This window comes from Phacochoerus africanus, chromosome 5 (assembly GCF_016906955.1).
Source record: "Phacochoerus africanus isolate WHEZ1 chromosome 5, ROS_Pafr_v1, whole genome shotgun sequence".
Taxonomy (NCBI): Eukaryota; Metazoa; Chordata; class Mammalia; order Artiodactyla; family Suidae; genus Phacochoerus; species Phacochoerus africanus.
Window position 1 is genome coordinate 12,281,593 of NC_062548.1, and position 17,431 is coordinate 12,299,023.

General features: G+C 60.3%; 1 protein-coding gene and 1 pseudogene across 8 annotated transcripts in view; both read left to right on the top strand.

The window, feature by feature from the left end:
- Nucleotides 1–17,375, top strand: part of ELN (elastin) — a 31,578-nt gene extending 14,203 nt beyond the window's left edge. Inside the window, exons 11-34 of one of the 8 annotated variants that reach the window (XR_007134887.1) lie at nt 257–286; nt 775–846; nt 1,386–1,427; nt 1,837–1,896; nt 2,127–2,183; nt 3,870–3,965; nt 4,050–4,100; nt 4,665–4,874; nt 5,801–5,854; nt 6,449–6,559; nt 6,790–6,831; nt 7,224–7,310; nt 8,200–8,256; nt 8,945–9,094; nt 9,173–9,232; nt 9,768–9,872; nt 10,522–10,560; nt 12,131–12,203; nt 12,289–12,336; nt 12,570–12,638; nt 13,317–13,355; nt 13,543–13,596; nt 14,674–14,703; nt 15,285–15,327. Coding sequence is in view for 5 of the 8 variants with exons in the window: in XM_047779875.1 (XP_047635831.1) it covers nt 257–286; nt 775–846; nt 1,386–1,427; nt 1,837–1,896; nt 2,127–2,183; nt 3,870–3,965; nt 4,050–4,100; nt 4,665–4,874; nt 5,801–5,854; nt 6,449–6,559; nt 6,790–6,831; nt 7,224–7,310; nt 8,200–8,256; nt 8,945–9,094; nt 9,173–9,232; nt 9,768–9,872; nt 10,522–10,560; nt 13,543–13,596; nt 14,233–14,277; nt 14,674–14,703; nt 15,285–15,335; nt 16,358–16,401 (1,547 nt within the window). In the remaining 3 variants the exon portion in view is untranslated. Of the gene's footprint in view, nt 1–256; nt 287–774; nt 847–1,385; nt 1,428–1,836; nt 1,897–2,126; nt 2,184–3,869; nt 3,966–4,049; nt 4,101–4,664; nt 4,875–5,800; nt 5,855–6,448; nt 6,560–6,789; nt 6,832–7,223; nt 7,311–8,199; nt 8,257–8,944; nt 9,095–9,172; nt 9,233–9,767; nt 9,873–10,521; nt 10,561–12,130; nt 12,204–12,288; nt 12,337–12,569; nt 12,639–13,316; nt 13,356–13,542; nt 13,597–14,232; nt 14,278–14,673; nt 14,704–15,284; nt 15,336–16,357 lie in introns of those variants that run through there. The other 7 variants (XR_007134889.1, XR_007134888.1, XM_047779875.1 and 4 more) reach the window with 7 other exon arrangements.
- LOC125127201 (extensin-like) lies at nt 16,716–17,375 on the top strand (annotated as a pseudogene).
- Nucleotides 17,376–17,431: the final 56 nt, after the last annotated feature.

The following is a 17,431-nucleotide window of genomic DNA, read 5'->3' on the forward strand; positions in this document are numbered from 1 at the left end:
GGGGGCCCATGGTGGGAATCTCCATTCACCCTCAGTCCCCTCTGTCCTGGGTTGAGTTGGGGGAACCCTGGGCTCAGAGCCCTCTGGTTGGACACCTCTTACGCTTCAGCCCGAGTGTGTGAGGGCAGCATGAGCTGGGGGGTCTGGGGGGACCTGGCCATGGTGTGGGCCAGCCAGCCCCTCAGCACTGCCTTGGTGCCTCTGTGCCCTGTGCCCATGGTGGCAAGGGCTGCAGTGATGCTCCTTGTCATTGCAGGCGGAGGTGGAGCTTTTGCTGGAATCCCAGGTAAGGCAAGCCTGGGTGCCCCCATTCCAAGGTGGGTGGGCAGGTCGGCAGAGTGGCCAGTGAGGCAGGGGGTCCACTGCCCAGACCTTGGTCTGGGCTTAGCACAAAGTGGCATCAATCACAGGCCTGTTTCCCCTGCCCTGACCCTCTGGCGGCCCCAGTGAGCCCAGAAAACCGAGTAATCTGTGCCAAGTGCCACAAGGGCTACAGGCCCCAAATGTTGCCCAGGCCCAGGAGGGAAATCTTTCTGCAGCTTCCTGGAGGAAGTGGCCCGTCACCTGGGGGGTGGAGGTGGGGCGGGGGTGGGGGGGGGAAGCGAGGGGGAGTTGCTCAGCTGACTGATGACAGAGAGGCAGGAAGGCCCTCTAGGCAGGATGGTTTCCTGATTCCGACTGCCGTCAGCAGAAAGTGGAGCATGAGGCTGAGGGCTCTGCAGGGGCTGCTGGCCCCTGTGGCTGGGACCTGATTTTGCTCTTCTGTTCCCATAGGAGTTGGACCCTTTGGAGGTCAGCAGCCTGGAGTCCCCCTGGGGTACCCCATCAAGGCACCCAAGCTGCCAGGTAAGGCAGAAGGAGGATTCGAGAGAGCCAGCTTGAGAGGAGACACATTTTGTCACCTATGTCCTGGAGTGGCTGGGGGTGGCCAGGAAACCTGTACGAAAGCCCACTTCCGGTTGCCAGCCAAGGAAAGCGTGGGGAAGCCATCCTGCCGGTGTTGGTCTCACTCCTGCTCACACGCATGTACACACGTGCACACGCACAGAGACCCGGAGTCCTGACAGGAAAGGATGTAGTTGATGATAAGAAACGCCATTTATCAGAAAGACCCCCTGCCGTCCACCCGCTCCCACCGCAGCTCACACGATGTGCTGTTTCCTGATGGGAGGAGAGTTCGGCAGGGCCTGAAGAAGGATGGGTGCCTTCTCCCTCCTACACCAAGGCCTCTGCTCTCCCGAGAGCCTCTGTGAGCTGCTCGTGACCCTGGTGGGGGTGGGGGCGGGGACGGGGCTTCAGTACCTGTGGGAAGAGGTCTGGCTGCCCAGGTAGTGGGAGCCCAGCGAGGCATGGAGTAGCCCCCGAGTCTACCCCCCTCTCCTCAGGTGGCTACGGACTGCCCTACAGCACTGGGAAACTGCCCTACGGTAAGGCTCTCTTAAACTGGCCGGCTTCCGGCTCTTTCCAGAACCTTCCTGGTTCTGGCCAGGAAGCTGTGGCCCCCACTCCGGACTAGGAGAGCACCAGCTGGGGGCGGGTGGAGTCACAGAATGGAGTCCCCTGAGAAAGGGACATGGACTTCGGACTCAAGTTCAACTCAGCCTGGTTCTCAGTCCCGGCCGCACATGTACCACAAGGCCTTGGGAGAACCAGTTTCTTCCCCGGGCCACAGTGTGTTTGTCTATAAAAGGGGAACAACCATCCCAGACGCATTTGCGTTTAACTGTGGCTGGGGGTGACAGGTGGAGACTCTGGGTGGCCTGGCCCTTGAAGGGCAGGGAGGGGGCAACCGCGGTGAGATCCTCATGGATGCCCACTGAGCCTCTCATTTCGCAGGCTTTGGGCCTGGAGGAGTGGCTGGCGCCGCGGGCAAGGCTGGGTACCCAACGGGGACGGGTAAGGAAAGCCTCTCCCCACTGCCACCCAGGCTCCAGAAAGCAAAGCCGGCCCACCCTGCATCCAGACCCAGTCTGAGCCTGGAGAAGGATCCCCGGCAGGACAGCCCTATCAGCCTCTGCTTGCTCTGCAGCCACATATCCACACCTAGATGTGAACCAGTGGGTTTTCTTGGGGCTGAAACAGGTGGGCTCTGGAGATGCAGGGTCTCTGCCCTTTCTCTCCCCCAGGGGTTGGTACACAAGCCGCAGCAGCAGCAGCAGCAGCTAAAGCAGCAGCTAAATATGGTGAGTACCCAGGCCCCTGCCTGCTAACGACTGCAGCCCCCCAAGCTCTCCATCCCTGAGCCTGCCTCACAGATACTGACCAAGGTGGCCCCTCTCGATCCACCCCCATTTATCCAACGCTTTCAGCACCACCCATTCCTCCCTCCCTCCCTCCATTCATCCATTCATTCTTCCTTCCATCCATCTCTCCATCCATCCATCCAATCCTCCATCCACCCCCTCCTTCCTCCATCCCTCCATCATTTCTCCATTCATTCTCCCTCCCTCCGTCCCTCCCTCCGTCCATCCCTCCTCCCTCCATCCCTCCCTCCGTCCCTCCCTCCCTCCCTCCGTCCATCCCTCCCTCCTGCCCTCCCTCCCTTCGTCCCTCCCTCCATCCATCCATCCCTCTCTCCTCCCTCCCCTCCCTCCCTCCATCCCTTCCTTCCTCCATCCCTCCCTCCATCCCTCCCCTCCCTCCATCCATGCTCCATCCCTCCCTCCCTTCCTCCCTCCCTCCATCCATCCCTCCCTCTCTCCCTCCCTCCCTTCCTCCATCCCTCCCTCCGTCCATCCCTCCCTCCTTCCCTTCCTCCCTCCATCCCTCCCTCCCTCCATCCATCCCTCCCTCTCTCCCTCCCTCCCTCCATCCCTTCCTTCCTCCATCCCTCCCTCCCTCCATCCCTCCCTCCCTCCATCCATCCATTCACCCATCCCTCCTTCCTTTGGGTCCCTCCATCTATCCATCCATCCTTTTCAAGGATGAGTTGTGATGGAGAAAATGGGCACTGTTGTGGGAGTCAAGAGGGAAGCATCAGGAAGGCTTCTCAGGCAAAATGATATTTGATTCAGGCCTTAAAAATATAGATGGAGTTTTGCCACATGGTTAAAATAGGAAGGAGCGGGCAGAGTAAATGGGTACAACAGAGGTTAGAATGATCATTTTAGGCGATACATGTATGAGCATTTAAACAATTTAATAGCTTAGTATCAACTTAGTAGGTACTAAAAAATGTTTCACTAGCTCCTCAAGCCCATGATCCCTTGGCTAGTGGATGTGGCATGGCCTTCCCCTGCCCCAGGTGATCCCCAAGTTCACAGTCAGATCTTGGGGGCTGAGATCTTCGCCTTCATCCCCAGTCCTAGGGGAGCCCTTCCTGTGGCCATGATGTGACAGAAGATGCCTGCCCACAGGCCCAAGGGGACGTGAATGTGGAGGGAAGCACTGAGCTGGAGGCCTGCCCTGCAGAGGCCCCTAGGCCCTCCCTCCAGGCCCCCAAGGCTGGGGTGGGGGGGTGGCTGGAATGTGGGAGCAGGAGAGTGGGGCGGTGAGGGGCTGCCACAGCCAGGCAGCCAGGCGCTTGGATTATAAACTTGGCCAAGTGTCCGGAACACAGGGAAAGGAAGCCTTGAACATTCCTGCAGGGGCCCGTCTGGCCCGGGGAGCGGCCACTTGTGGTTTCTCAGTATGTGGCCGTGATTAGGATGGGATTTGTCTGAAAACATACAAGTCCCTTAATGAGGGTGTTGAAATGGACACTTTGGGGGCGAGTCAAGGAAGAGTGGGGTGGGGGCCTTTCCAAGCAGGCCCAGCGGAATGCCTGGGCCTCTTCCCAGAGGAGACTATGCTGGTGGAAACACCAGCATCCAAGTAGCCTTCCTGCCTGGCTTCAGGAGAGCCACCCCTCACTGTCCCCCTCTGAGCAGGTGCCCCGGGAGCCGGCGTTCTCCCTGGCGTCGGTGTCGGAGGTGTCGGCGTTCCTGGCGGGGCCGGCGCGATTCCTGGCATCGGAGGCATTGCAGGTAGTGTCCGTTCCAGCAGGGAAACCGGGCATCCTCGAGAAGGCCATGGGGAAAGGGCCTCACCCTCTGTGATTGTCTCTCCAGGGGCCGGAGCTCCAGCTGCAGCGGCTGCTGCTGCAAAGGCGGCCAAATACGGTGAGTGTCCCCAGGGATGGCAGTGCCAGGGCTCCCGCCAGCCCTGGCTTCTGCATGGGCTTTGGAGACCCCAGTCCTGTGAGGCTGGACAGACTTCGCCTTTGTCCACCTGGAGCGGCATCCCTCTCAGACGTGTACTGTTGTACCTCCTCGCCTCTGCCCATTCTGGCCGCTCTGCCTGGGAGCTTGTGGCCAGTGCTCCGTGCTGACTGACCCAGCAGAGGGTGGGGACCCTGTGGAGCATCTGACTCCTCCCACTTCACCTGCAGGGCCACACGCAGCTGCTGTACCAAGTGCCTGGGAGTCCGGCGGAGCGCTGTGACTCTGCTTGGGCCATCAGTCGTGCCCTCCCATCCACACATCCAGGCCCTTACAGCTCCTCCAGGGTTCCCTCCATTCCCTCCGTTTCTCCCGGAGGTGTTGGATCCATGCAGGGATAGTGCCAGTCTACCTGGGCTCCTGCACCCAGAACCTGCCACTCCCGTAGCTCCCAGAGCCATGTCCCTGGAGGCTCTCTGAGGCTCCCACGAGGGTCCAGGCCAGAACAATCCTTTCCTTCCACAGGGGCTGCCGGAGGCTTAGTGCCTGGTGCGCCAGGCTTCGGCCCAGGAGTTGGAGTCCCCGGTGTAGGCGTGCCTGGTGTTGGAGTCCCAGGCGTTGGCGTGCCAGGCGTTGGGGTCCCAGGTGTTGGCGTGCCAGGCGTTGGGGTCCCAGGTGTTGGAGTTCCAGGCGTTGGGGTCCCAGGTGTTGGAGTGCCAGGTGTTGGGGTCCCAGGTAAGCTTGTAAGCTTGGCTCTGTGTGTGTGTGTGAGTGTGTGTGTAAGAGAGAGATGTTGAAACTTTTGCCAAGACTTTTGGATTCTCCCTAACACCTCACCCCTCAATATTCTTCCCATACTCTTGGCCACCTTCTCATCCCTGGGCTATAACCACCTCTAATTAACTACTGCCAGTGTCATCTCCAGTTCACCTTCTAGCTGTCAGTGTGCTCCTGGGGACAGGAACCATGCAGTTTTCATCTCTGTGTTCTCAGCCCTTAGCTGAATATGTGATCAGTAGATGGTGAATAGATGGGGGTAGATGGATGGATGGATGGGTGGTTGAGGGGATGGATGGGTGAGCAGATGGACAACTGGGGAGGCAGGTGGATGGCCATGTGGTTAGTAGGCAAACTGATGGATGAGAGAGTGGGTGGTGGGTGGATGAATGGACAGATACATGGATGGGTAGATAGATGGGTAAACTAGTAGATGGGGTGATAAATGGGTAGCTGAAAAGACAGATGGAGAGGCAGGTGGGGGACAAAGATAAGTGGGTAGAACGATGGATGGATGAAAGACTAAGCACACAGGTGGATGAGCAGATGAGTAGATGGGTAGGTAGAAGGCAAATAAAAAATGGATGGTTGGTTAGGTATTTAGAGGAATGGACAGATAGGCAGATGGCTGGACAGAGAGCTAAGTGGTTGAGTGAGTAGATCAAGGTCCAAGGATGGACAGAAGGGCAGACATATGGGAAGGTCAGCAGATGGGTGAATAGGTGGCTAGGCAGACGGACGGACAGATGGGCAGGTGGCGGGTGAGTGGGTGAATGGGTAGACAACTCCGTGTTGTCTCAGTAGATAGAAGGAAGATGGCCTGAAAGGCCGATGGCTGCACAGAGGAAAGTCTTTTTCATTTGTGTCTCCCTTGGCTTCTCCAGGGGCTGTGTCTCCAGCTGCAGCTGCTAAAGCAGCAGCCAAGGCAGCCAAGTACGGTGAGTGCCATGCAGCTAGCTCTGCCCACCTCCCCAGCCCACCCCTGCTCTGGCCTTTACCTGCCAGAGCCAAAGGACTCTGGTCTTCTGCTCCCTATTGTACAGCCCAGAGAAGTGGAGTGACTGGCCCAGGGTCACACAGCAAGTCACTGGCAGAGCTGGGACTTGGCCCTGCCAGGTCCCAGGATGACGTCTCCCCTAGTTGTCTCCCACCATGAGGCCAAGGGACTGGGTGATAGGAGAGTCCCATAGGGTGTTCCCAGTGGGGGCAGTGTCCTTGACCCTCCCTGCCCTGTCCAGGACGCTCTCAGAGGAGCCTCGGCCTGGCTGGGGCTAGGGGTCCTGCCCACAGGCTCTCCGTAACCAACACAGAGACCCTTCCCCAAGTGCTCAGAGAAGAGCGAGGCTGGGGCGCGCTAGGAGTGTCAGGAAAGAGGAAGCTGGTGAGGGCCCAGCATCCCATGGCTTCCTGTCCCTCGTGGACCAGACTTGGTGGGGGGGCTCGCATCCTCTCTCCCAGTCCAGCGTCCCCCAAAGCCCTCCTGGGCCTTTCTCACTGAGATCCTTTTCCACTCAATTCCCTCCCCTCTGCAGGGGCCAGAGGTGGTGTGGGAGTTGGCGGCATTCCCACTTTCGGAGTGGGTGCCGGGGGCTTTCCTGGCTTTGGTGTCGGAGTCGGAGGTGTTCCTGGAGCTGCCCTTTCCCGTGAGCCTTGGTTCCATGTGGGGGACTTGGGGGGAGGGATGAGCCTGTCTTCTGTGGGGTTCTAGGGGGTTGGGGGAGTGGGGGAGGGTAGCCTGGGCTTCAGGGAGCCCAGGGAAGAGGTGGGGGCGAGCCCAGGGAGGGCCTCCAGTGCCTTTGGGGCAGAAGCGCCGTCAGCACAGCCTGGCTGAGAGCCAGTAAGGTTTCTGAGAGTCCCTTTCGTTTCCTCATAGCTGCAGCTCAGGCAGCCGCCGCTGCCAAGGCAGCCAAGCTCGGTAAGTGCCCCAGCCCTGCCTTGCCCCAGCCCCAGGCCGTGCCCTCCCCTCCTTCCCACCCCAGCCCTGCTCTCCTGTGGGGGGCGGCCGGGGAGCACTCAAAGCTCAGAGCAATTCTCCAGCCCGAGGGCAGGGCAAACTCACACTCAGGCCTCCAGGGCTGCAACAGCCTGGGTCAAGGTCAGAAGCCCCTGGCCCATCTTCCAAAGCCACAGTGAACACTTCTGCCCTTTTCATTAGCCCACCATTAGGATCATTGGTGCCTGGCTTATCACCCCCACCCCAAACCAGCGAGTTCAAAGTGCCCATACCCAGCCCCCCACCTCCACCCGCTGCTCCCCACAAAAGGAGGGCACTTCAAGGGCAGAACTGGATGCCCTTCACCCCTCCAGGTGCTGCAGGAGCAGGAGCCCTGGGTGGGCTGGTGCCAGGTGCCGAAGGAGCAATACCAGGTGTGCCAGGTGCTGCAGGAGTGCCAGGTGAGCGGTGTCCCCATCCTACATCCTCTAGGTTTGGCTTATCTCATGGAAGGGACCCTGGAGCTGCAATAGGTCAAGGGCACCACTTTACAGGTGGCAAAGATGGGGTAGAGCAAAGGCAATTTCTTGTAGTTTGGAGGGAAAACCCCCAATGGGATTCCAGATTGCTGAGTGAACCTGGCGAGTCCCCTCCCGGCCCCAGGGACACCCAAGACGTCAGCCTGATAGGCAGCAGAACTGCTCTACCAGGGTTGGGGGCCTCTTTCACCGCCCCCCACCCCCGCCACCCCCGGAGGGCCTGTGTCAGCCTCGCTGCCTCTGCGCTCTTTCTGCTCCACTCAGAGGCCAAAGGGAGGAGATTAAGAATCCTAACGAGATTAAGTTACAGCCTTCCCTGGTGGTTTTTTCCCACCACATTTCTCTTCTGCATTCCTTCCTTCTGGGAGGAAATTCCCCTTTTGAGTTTCCCTCCAAGAAATGAGCTGTTTCCTCCAATAGTTTTAGACCCAGACATGATTTGGATTTTTCAAAAATTAACAGCCCCTTCAACAGAAAGCCCCAGAAATCTTTTAGACTGAGGTTTAGGAGAGGATGTCTGCGTCTGCCAGTCACCACGGGCTCCCGTCCACCGCGTCCACCACGGGCAGAGCCGGCAGGCCAGTCTCAGAGCTGCTTCGCAGGGGAGGCTGTGCCTGCCGTGGCTGGCAGGTCATCCTGGGAGCAGGCCTCACGTGCTTCCTCTCCGCCTCCCATGTGGAGAGGGTCTCCTGGGAGAAGGGACAGTCCTCTAGAGGTGGTCTCTGAGAAGTCTGTCCATCACGGGGGATGGGGGAGAGGTGGGGAGGGGTGCTGGCGACAGCTCCCTCACCCCCACTCTCCACCTCTTCAGGGGTAGGAACCCCAGCAGCTGCAGCCGCCAAAGCAGCCGCCAAAGCCGCCCAGTTCGGTAAGTGTTCCCCCTGCCAATTCTGCCTCCAGCCCTCATCCTAGAGCACTGCTCTCTCATGTCCCTGCTCTGTGGTCTGACGACCCCCTACCCAGGCTGTCACCTCCTAGGCATGGGCCTTTCTCACAGCTTTTGGCCCGTCTGATCATCTTGAGGGGCCTGGATAAGGTTTCTGATTAGGAAACGAACTGAGGGAGTTCCCATCGTGGCTCAGCAGTAACAAACCACTGGTAACCATGAGGACACAGGTTCGATCCCTGGCCTCGCTCAGTGGGTTAAGGATCCAGCATTGCCATGAGCTGTGGTGTAGGTCGCAGGCTCGGCACAGACTCAGCTGCAGTCCTGTGTTGCAATGGCTGTGGTGTAGGCCGGGAGCTGCAGCTCAAATTCAACTTCTAGCCTGGGAACTTCCATATGCCACAGGTGCAGCCCTAAAAAGACAAAAAAAAAACCAAAAAGAAACAAACAAACAAACAAACAAAAACCTCCTGATCCTGCAGAGACCTCACATTAGGGATGAGGAAGCTGAGGCCCATCAAGGGAAGTTGCTTGTTCAAGGTCACATAGCAAGTCTGTGCCCGGCTGGGACATGGACCCAGAGCTCCTGACCCCTGGCCCGCGGACCCATCCATCAGCTTCCGCCCTCCTTGATCAGGACTTGGTTAAGGGTTAGTTCTCTCTCTTGCAGGCTTAGGCCCTGGTGTTGGCGTGGGCCCTGGCATCGGTGTGGGTCCTGGCGTCGGTGTGGGTCCCGGTGTTGGTGTGGCTCCCGGCGTCGGTGTGGCTCCCGGCGTCGGTGTGGCTCCCGGCATTGGCATTGGCCCTGGCGGTGTTATAGGTGAGTTGTGTCAGTAAGTGTGAGGCTTCTGACTCTTCCATGGGTGGCATCCGTGAACCCCCTTCTCTCTCCCCCCAGGAGCGGGGGTCCCGGCTGCAGCCAAACCTGCTGCTAAGGCAGCCGCCAAAGCCCAGTTCCGTGAGTGCACCTCTCCCTTACTCTCCTCAGCCCGCGAGCCCAGCCCCCAAGCCCAGAACTGGGCCGCAGGACCCAAGGCTGAGCTGGGCCCCAGGATATGCAGCCTCTCCAGCCTCGTTAGGCCCCCAAGGCAGCAGGCAGAGGGGATTGGAGGCACGGCTTTGAGTTGGGGTCCCACACTAGCTGAGTGACCTCTGAGTTTCCTGTCCTCCCGTGTGATGTGTGGGTGTTGATGGCACTTGCCACAGAAGCTTGTCAGGAGAATTAAATGAGTTCATTCATCCAAGGGGAAACCCAGGCTAAAAAGGGCCACGGTGTCCAGGGTGTGCGGCCCTGAATGCCAGCCTGGGGAGGGCTGGACTTGGTGGTCCATGGGATTTTGCAGAAGACCATTCTAGTGGCAGCATAGAGGGTAGACAAAGGTGGAGGAGCCCCCCTCAGGGGTCTGGGCCTGACTCAGCCACCTGGGCAGGACACCCCCCAAAAGGGCCTGTTCCTGGCCTGCTGCCACCACCTCACTCTCCATCTCCCACAGAGGCTGCTGCTGGGCTTCCTGCCGGCGTTCCCGGATTTGGAGTTGGTGCCGGCGTTCCTGGATTTGGAGTTGGTGCTGGTGTTCCTGGCTTTGGGGCAGGTGCAGGTGAGAGGCCTTCTAGAGGTTGAGCAGAAAGGCCCCTTAAGCTCAGAGGAGGGGGGCCTCTCCTCCCCGCCTGTCCCCCAGCACCATCACTCAGAGGCATGGAATAAATGCTCCTGAGCAGTTAGAGACTGCTGGGGTCACAGATGGGGCAGGCCGGGAGGAGAGGCCCCTTCCTGCCAGATTTCAGAGTTTCTGTCTCCTCCGTGGAGGGCTGACAGGGCTGAAAACTGAGAAGCCCACCACCCAAACAAAGAGTCTGGGGATCCCTGGGTGGGGGGCAGTCAGCCTGGCTCCCCTTCGGCAGTGAGCTGTGGTTCCTAGCGGCCCCCTAGGAACCCTAGTTCTTCATCTACTAGTTACTGAGTGTGCTCTATGTCTAGCCTCGGGCAGGCGGGAGGGCACAGATGGAAGCAACAGGCATGGTCCAGCCCTCAGGCACCCCCAGAGCAGACTGGTAGAGGCACAGTTAGATACTAGAGCTCTGTACTTGGCCAGGTGAGCTCCTGGCTGGGAAGCCAGGGCTTCAGGGCTTTGAGCAAAGCAGAGAAGGCTGAGGAAGTCAGGGAGGGCTCCCTGGAGGAGGCAGAAGCCCCAGGCACAGAGCTCAGCTGCTGACCACCTCACTTTTCCTTTTGCCCTTTGCCCCCAGTACCTGGACCCCTGGCCGCAGCTAAAGCAGCCAAATATGGTGAGTGCACCCCACACCCTGCCCGCCATGGTCACCCATTCCCCCTCCCCTGTGCCAGGGCCCAGGGCCCGGAGCCTACAGCGCAGGGCTGGGATGGTCAGGATGAAAAAAGCCATTTCTAGGCCGCATGAATGACGGTTTCGCAGACTCTGGCTCCTGCCCACTACATGCCGAGCATGCCTCCAGCCCCAGGACAACTGCCCCTCACGCTTCCAGCCCCCTGGGGGCAGCTCTGCCTTGGTGATGACTGTGGTCCCTAAGGCCCCTCCAGCCCTGACAGTTTCGTGGGGCCCAAAGCCAGGGAGGGGCCTGGGCCGCTATCCCAGCAAAGCCAGGACTCCTCATCTGGGCCCCCGCCTCCCTGTCAGCATGACTGTGCCCGCCACCAGCCACGAGGACGTGGCAGACCTGCCCGCCCCCACTTGGCACTAGGGCAGCCCCGCCTGGCCAGACCCACGCTGTCTGTGTGCCCCCGCATTCCCGGCCTCCTGGGATCTGGGCGGGGGCCTCCGCCAGGGAACTGCCAACCAAGCCTGGCTGGTCCACTTGGGGCCAGTTTCCACCTCGGGAAATCCAAGCTTCCTCGGCCCCCACCCACGGCGGGCCTGGGACCCACACACCCCTCTCCTGTTCCTTGCTGGCGGCTCTGCTGGCCTGAGTTTGACAGACACTGCCAGGGAAACAGAGCAGTTCAGGGCTCTCGCTCCCAAGTCATTTCCTGCAGATAAAACCTTGAGCACATTGCTTAACCTCTGCTGTGCCTCAGTTTTCTCATCTGCCCAATGGGGATGATAGTGCCCACCTTTCCGGTTACCTGGAACATTAAGCAGGTGAATAAGCGTGAAGCACTGATTGAGGGTGTCCCTAAAGCGCTAGCTGTAGCCCCTGCTGCTGCTGCTCCTGGCAGCTCTGTGCTGGACAGTGGTTCAGACCCAAAGGACGCTCACAGAGAGTGTGTCCTTTTACTCCTCAAACACCTATAGGTGAGCAGGACAAGGGCCACCGCCCACTTAGGGAGATGGGGCCCTGGGATCTGAGGGGTGACTTCTAGATTGAGTGGAGAAACCAGAATTCAAACCCAGGCCTGTTGGGACTAATGAGAGACCCTGGGCAGCTCGTGGGCACAGCCATCTCTGTGCCGGCACCAGCCCCGGAGGAAGGGGAGGAGGCGCGCAGGCCGAGGCCCAGGGGGGTCTGTCTGCCCTTGCCCAGAGGGTCAGGACAGAGCCGGGGCTCAGACCCAGGTGTCGGAGTGGACTTTTGTCCAGTGTTCCTTCCCCTGGGTCACATGGCCCCGGCCGCCTGTCTACTTGCCAAGTGTCCCCTGGATGTCCTTCAGAAATGGGGGGACTGAGGAGTGCCCACTGTGGTGCAGTGGGATCGGTGGCATCTTGGGATCCCTGGGATGCCAGTTTGATCCCCAGCCCGGCACAGTGGGTTAAGGATCCAGCATTGCTGCAGCTGTGGCTTGGACCTGATCCCTGGGCTGGGAACTCCGTATGCCACGGGACAGCCGAAAATGGAAAAAGAAAGGAAATGGGGGCACCAACTTTCCATCCTCTCTCCCCAGGAGCAGGGGCGGCCGGGGGCCCTTGGAGGGGTTGGAGATCTTGGCGGAGCCGGTATCCCAGGTGGTGTGGCAGGTGAGTTGAAACTGCAGAACAGGCTGGGTACTGAGGGACACTGACCCATGGAGTGTCCCTCCCTGAGCGTCTTGTGTGTCCCCAGGAGCCGGACCTGCTGCCGCCAAAGCCGCTGCCAAAGCTGCCCAGTTTGGTGAGTACTGGCTGGGGTTAGGGGCTGCTGTTGGGCCCTGAAGTTTGGGGGGGGGCCTCTGACCACGCACCATGGGGCATGTATTCCCTGACCCCTCAGGGGTCTTGCCTCTCTAGGGCCCAAGCCACCTCCTGGCCCCACTAGCCCTCCGAGGTCCTGGGGGCTCGGCTCCACCCTCTGCAGACAGACCAGCTGCTCCCACTTGAGGAGTTAACACCCAGCTCTCTCTGCAGGCGTCGGGGGAGTCGGAGGACTGGGAGTTGGGGGCCTTGGAGCTGTTCCAGGGGTTGGAGCCTTTGGAGGTAAGGGGCACTCTGGAATCCGTGGGTGCATGGCGTGTGCGTGCCTGTGTGTGCGCCTGTGTGTGTGCGCGTGTGTGGTGTGTGGGAGAGAGAAGGAGAGGCTCGCTTTCTTTCCCCCTTGCCCTGCCTAGCTCAAGCTCTCCTCTTTGCCTGGACCCCATCCCCACTTCAGCAGCAACTCTGGGTCGTGGTGTGCCCTGCCCGTTTCTCCAGGCTCCTGCAGCGTCCAGCGGCCCAGCAGGTTTAGCGAGGGCTGCCTCTTGCAGGTGGACGTCCCGCTCCTCTCCTCTCCTCTCTCAACCACCCAGCCGCTTCACGTGGGAGATCGTTAGGCTGGTGACGGTTGTGCCCAGTTTCCAGAGAGGAAGAGCACAGCGGGGGGACCTCGCTTTCCCAAAGTGTCTGCTGTCACAGTGGACCTCATGTTAGCCTTTCTTCCTGGGGTCACCACGGTCTCCCTACCTGCCCCGCCTGAAGCCTCTTCCTGTGGCCGCACAGGAGGAGCTTAAGAAAGACTTCTGGAAAGATGGATGGATGGAGGGGGGGGGTGGAGGGATGGTGGAAGCATGAGTTTGGGGGCAGATGTCAAATGAGCAGGTCAGATGAGCAGGTCAGAAGGGGGTCAAGACTCTGGAAGGGAGCAGATATTCCTGAGCCTCACGCGCCCCGTCTCCCCAGGTGTGTCCCCGGCTGCCGCTGCTAAAGCAGCCAAATATGGTGAGTTGCTCCCATGCCCACCCCCGAAGTCTGCAGGCTGCCTAGACCCCCCACCCCATGGCCCCGGCCTGCCTCAGGCCTCAGTCCTGCTCACGATCCCCCTGAAGGCCGAGCCAGGATGCCCTGAGCCCACACCCCCAGAGTCCCTTCCAGGTGCCTTGTCTTGACCCATCTGCCCTCTCCTCAGGTGCCGCTGGCCTCGGAGGTGTCCTAGGAGTCACCAGGCCATTCCCACTTGGAGGTAGGGGCCACCTCTGCTGCGAACGCCTCAGCTCTGCCCGGCTCTGGAGGTTGGCCAGCAGCAGGACTCCAGAGCTGCATCCGGCACAAGGACATGAGAGAGAGAGAGGGAGAGAGAGAGAGAGGAGGGGACAGTTCAGGAAGGAGGCACCCTGGGCAGAGGGGTGGGTGGGCCTCAGACTCCAGGCTGACAAGCTAAGGCTATGCAGCCTCATACTAGGATACCAGGCGGGGACCAGGTTTGTTAAGAAGGCTGCTCTGGGAGTTCCTACTGTGGCTCAGCTGGTTAAAAACCCGACTAGTCGCTGCAAGGATGCAGGTTCAATCCCTGGCCTTGCTCAGTGGGTTAAGGATCTGGCGTTGCCGTGAGCCATGGTGTAGGTCAAAGACACGGCTCAGCTCTGGCGTTGCTGTGGCTGTGGTGTAGGCCGGCAGCTGTAGCTCAGATTCAACCCCTAGCCTGGGAACCTCCATGTGCCACAGGTGCAACCACAAAAAGAGAGAAAAAAAGAAGAAGGCGGCAGCTGCTCTGGCAGCAGGGGAGGGGCAGCGGGAGGCAGTGGTCCTAGGCAGAGGCAGCAGGTAGCGAGGCTGGAGCTGGGGCCCGCCCCGCGCCAACCCCAGGCTCCTCCCGCAGGAGTCGCACCAAGGCCTGGCTTTGGACTGTCTCCTATTTTCCCAGGTATGACCAGGCTCCCTGCCCCTGGGCCCTGCCCTGGAACGCGGGCCCGGTCCTTCTTCCTCCCCTCCTTCATCCCCTGCCCAGAAGGGCTGAGCGAGGACCCCGGGGGGACCCCTGCCCCTCAGGTTGTGCAGAATTGGGCCTCCCCCTGCTCTCTCCCTCTGTGTAAGGCCAGGGAGCATCAGCTCTTCCAAAATACCAGGTTTGGATGAGGCAAACTGAGGTTCAGAGTGCCAGGAATTCGCCCAAGGTCACATAGTGAGCAAGGCAGAGCCCAGGGCTCCTGATCCCTGAGCCCAGAATCAGCCCCTCTCAGGCGAGGCCCATGCTACCTGGGAGGGCCTGGCGGGCTTCCTGGAGGCGGGCAAGCTCACAGCCCCTCTCCTTGCCTTGCAGGTGGCGGCGCTGGGGGCCTGGGAATTGGTGGTGAGTCTGCCATAAGAAGCAGGAGGCCTGTTTCCTGCAGGGCCTGAGCTCATTCGTGGGGCGGGGTAGAACCTGCTGAGGGGTGGCTAGTGTGGCCATGGCCCTGGGCTGGCCCCCAGGGGGTGGAGGGCTGGAGAGAGCCCCCAGGAAAATCGCAGAACCCAGAAAGTCAGCCCTGGAATATGGGGATGGCACAGGGGTCCCAATTCCTAGGGCTCCCAGCCTCGACCGGGCACCAGAGTCAAGACAAGGCCCTGGGTCACCCTGGGTCTTAGGGTTTACCAGCAGCAACTGACAAGGTCCCACGGCAAAGGGAAGAACTGCAGGTCCACGCAAGGAGGCAGAGCCTGGAGTCCGTCAGCTGGGCCGAGGCTGCCTCTGGGAAGGGAGGCCAGGGTCAGACTGTCAGAACTCCATGGGCAGGAGACCAGCTGCAAGGAGCGGGCCTGGACAGGAGCAGCGGGCCGGGGGCGAGAGGCCTTGGGAACTCCTGCTGCAGGATGGAGGCACATGGCGAGGGGGCCAGTTCTGGGAGAGGGGAAAGCCTGGCCTCCTCCCTAACCCCCACCTTCTTCCCATAGGCAAACCTCCTAAGCCCTTCGGAGGGGCCCTGGGAGCCCTGGGATACCAAGGTGAGCAGAGGCTCAGTCCCCGAAAGAGGGCGGGGTGGGGGTGGAGAGCCTGTCAGCCTGGGAGATGGGGCAGCGTGCTGGACAAGCCGTGGCAGGCAGTGGAGAGGCTGGAGGAGCCGGAACCTTACCTATGCCTTCTCTACCCCGGACTCCCACCCTCAGAGCTGGGAGTGGGCCGGGTACCTGCCAGGCTCCTCCCTCCCTGATGGCCACACCCACTCCTGCAGGGAGGAGCCAGAGAAAGAGAAGGGATGAGAAAGGGGGTGGAGGGGGGGTGGGGCAGACAATAAGAGAATGGAGGGGACGGAGGTTGGAGGGGTGAGCAGAGCCAGCCCAGAACTAGACCCTGACTCCAAGATGCAGCCATGCCCCTGGCATTGTGGGAGGTGGGTCCTTGTCACCACCCCGAGGCCCCTTCCCAACAAGGGCAGAGGAGACCCAGAGAGCCCCCCCAGCTCTGCCCCCCGCTGCTGTTGCTCAGGTTGTGGACTCTCTTCCACCCCCACCTGCTTCCCGCTATGCAGATGAGGCAGCCCAGGCCAGCCCGACCCTGTCCGGGTGCCTACCTCTCAGTCAGGCGCCAGTGGATGTCTGGCCCCATCACACTGATTTTTTTTTTTTGCTCTAACACCCTGAATGAGCTTCCGGAAGGGATGTTGTTCCTGCCCCACTCGGCTGCTCACTGCCACCAGGTGGCGGCAATGAGCCACATCCAGCTCCAGCAATGGTAGGAGCGACACCAGCCCCCAACCACCAGATGATGGTGCCTTGATGATTTCAAACAAGTCATCAACAGATCCGTCCTGCTTCCCCCGACTCTTCCAGTAGGAGTTTGTACAGAGGAATCACTCAGAGTGTGGCCTGGGGTCCTGACCAGGCTTCTTGTGGCTTCTTGGAGCCTCTGTTCCACAGTGTGATGATGTGGGTGTGAGAATAGCGTGGACTTGGGCAGAGAAGGCCAGGGCTTGAGCAGCAACCAGAAGGGGCCGGACTGACCATGGCACGTGCCTTTCTGCATCCAGGTGGGGCCTGCCTGGGGAAATCCTGTGGCCGGAAGAGAAAGTGAGCTTCCCAGGACCCCTGACTCACGACCTCATCAACGTTGGTGCTACTGCTTGGTGGAGAATGTAAACCCTTTGTAACCCCCTCCCATCCCATATCCCCTCCTAAGTTCCCACCCTGGGAGAGGACAGGGCAGGCCGGGCGGCCTTGGAAATCCACAGGGCAAGGAAACAAGAGAGTAGTGGCCAGGTGGGCCCCAGGAAGCCCCCTCCTTCAGAGGCAAGGGCTGGATGAGCTTGGCCCCCCGCCCCCACCCCCTTCCCACCCAGGAGCTCCCCCCTCCACACACTCTCCATCTCCAGGGGAACTTGGTGCTACATGCTGGTGCTTTCATCTTCCTGCGGGGAGGGAGGAGGGAAGGGCAGCCCCTTAGGGAACCCCCTCCCTGGGGCTCCTCTGAAGATGGTGCAGACACTTCCTGGGCAGTCTCACCTCCCCCTGCCCACCAGGACCCACTTCTGGGTCCAATTGGTACCCACACATCGAAACCCTCAAGCTGGATTCGGTCACTCCGTCTCTTGGCCCCCTTGGCCCCCCTCCCCTAGCAGTCGCTATTCCCCATGCCTGGGGCATCTTCAGGTCGAAAGACCGCCTCCCCCGCATTGGGATTAGCCCCCTTGCTCTTGTGGAATTCATCCGCCCATCTGTCCACCCAGCCAGCCATCCGTCCTTATCCTCAGCCCCATTTGGCCGCCCGGCACCACTAGCTGGCGGGGCACCCCACCATCAGCTTGGTTTACCTGTGCCCTGCCTCTGCCCCACCACACACACCCCTACGATGGGGCCCCAGGCCCAGGGTGTGAGGGGCTGTGCCAGCTGGGGCAGCAGGAATCTCCCCCAACCTGGGTCTCCCCCCACGCAGTACTGTATCCCCATCCCTCCCTCGAGCCACTGTACTTCAGAGCATTTTCCCCCTGCCCTGCCCATCTCTGTGTCTCGCTGTGATAGATCAATAAATATTTTATTTTTTGTCCTGGATATTTGGGGATTATTTTTGATTGCTCACATTCTCTTTTGGTTTTATTTTTGTGGTT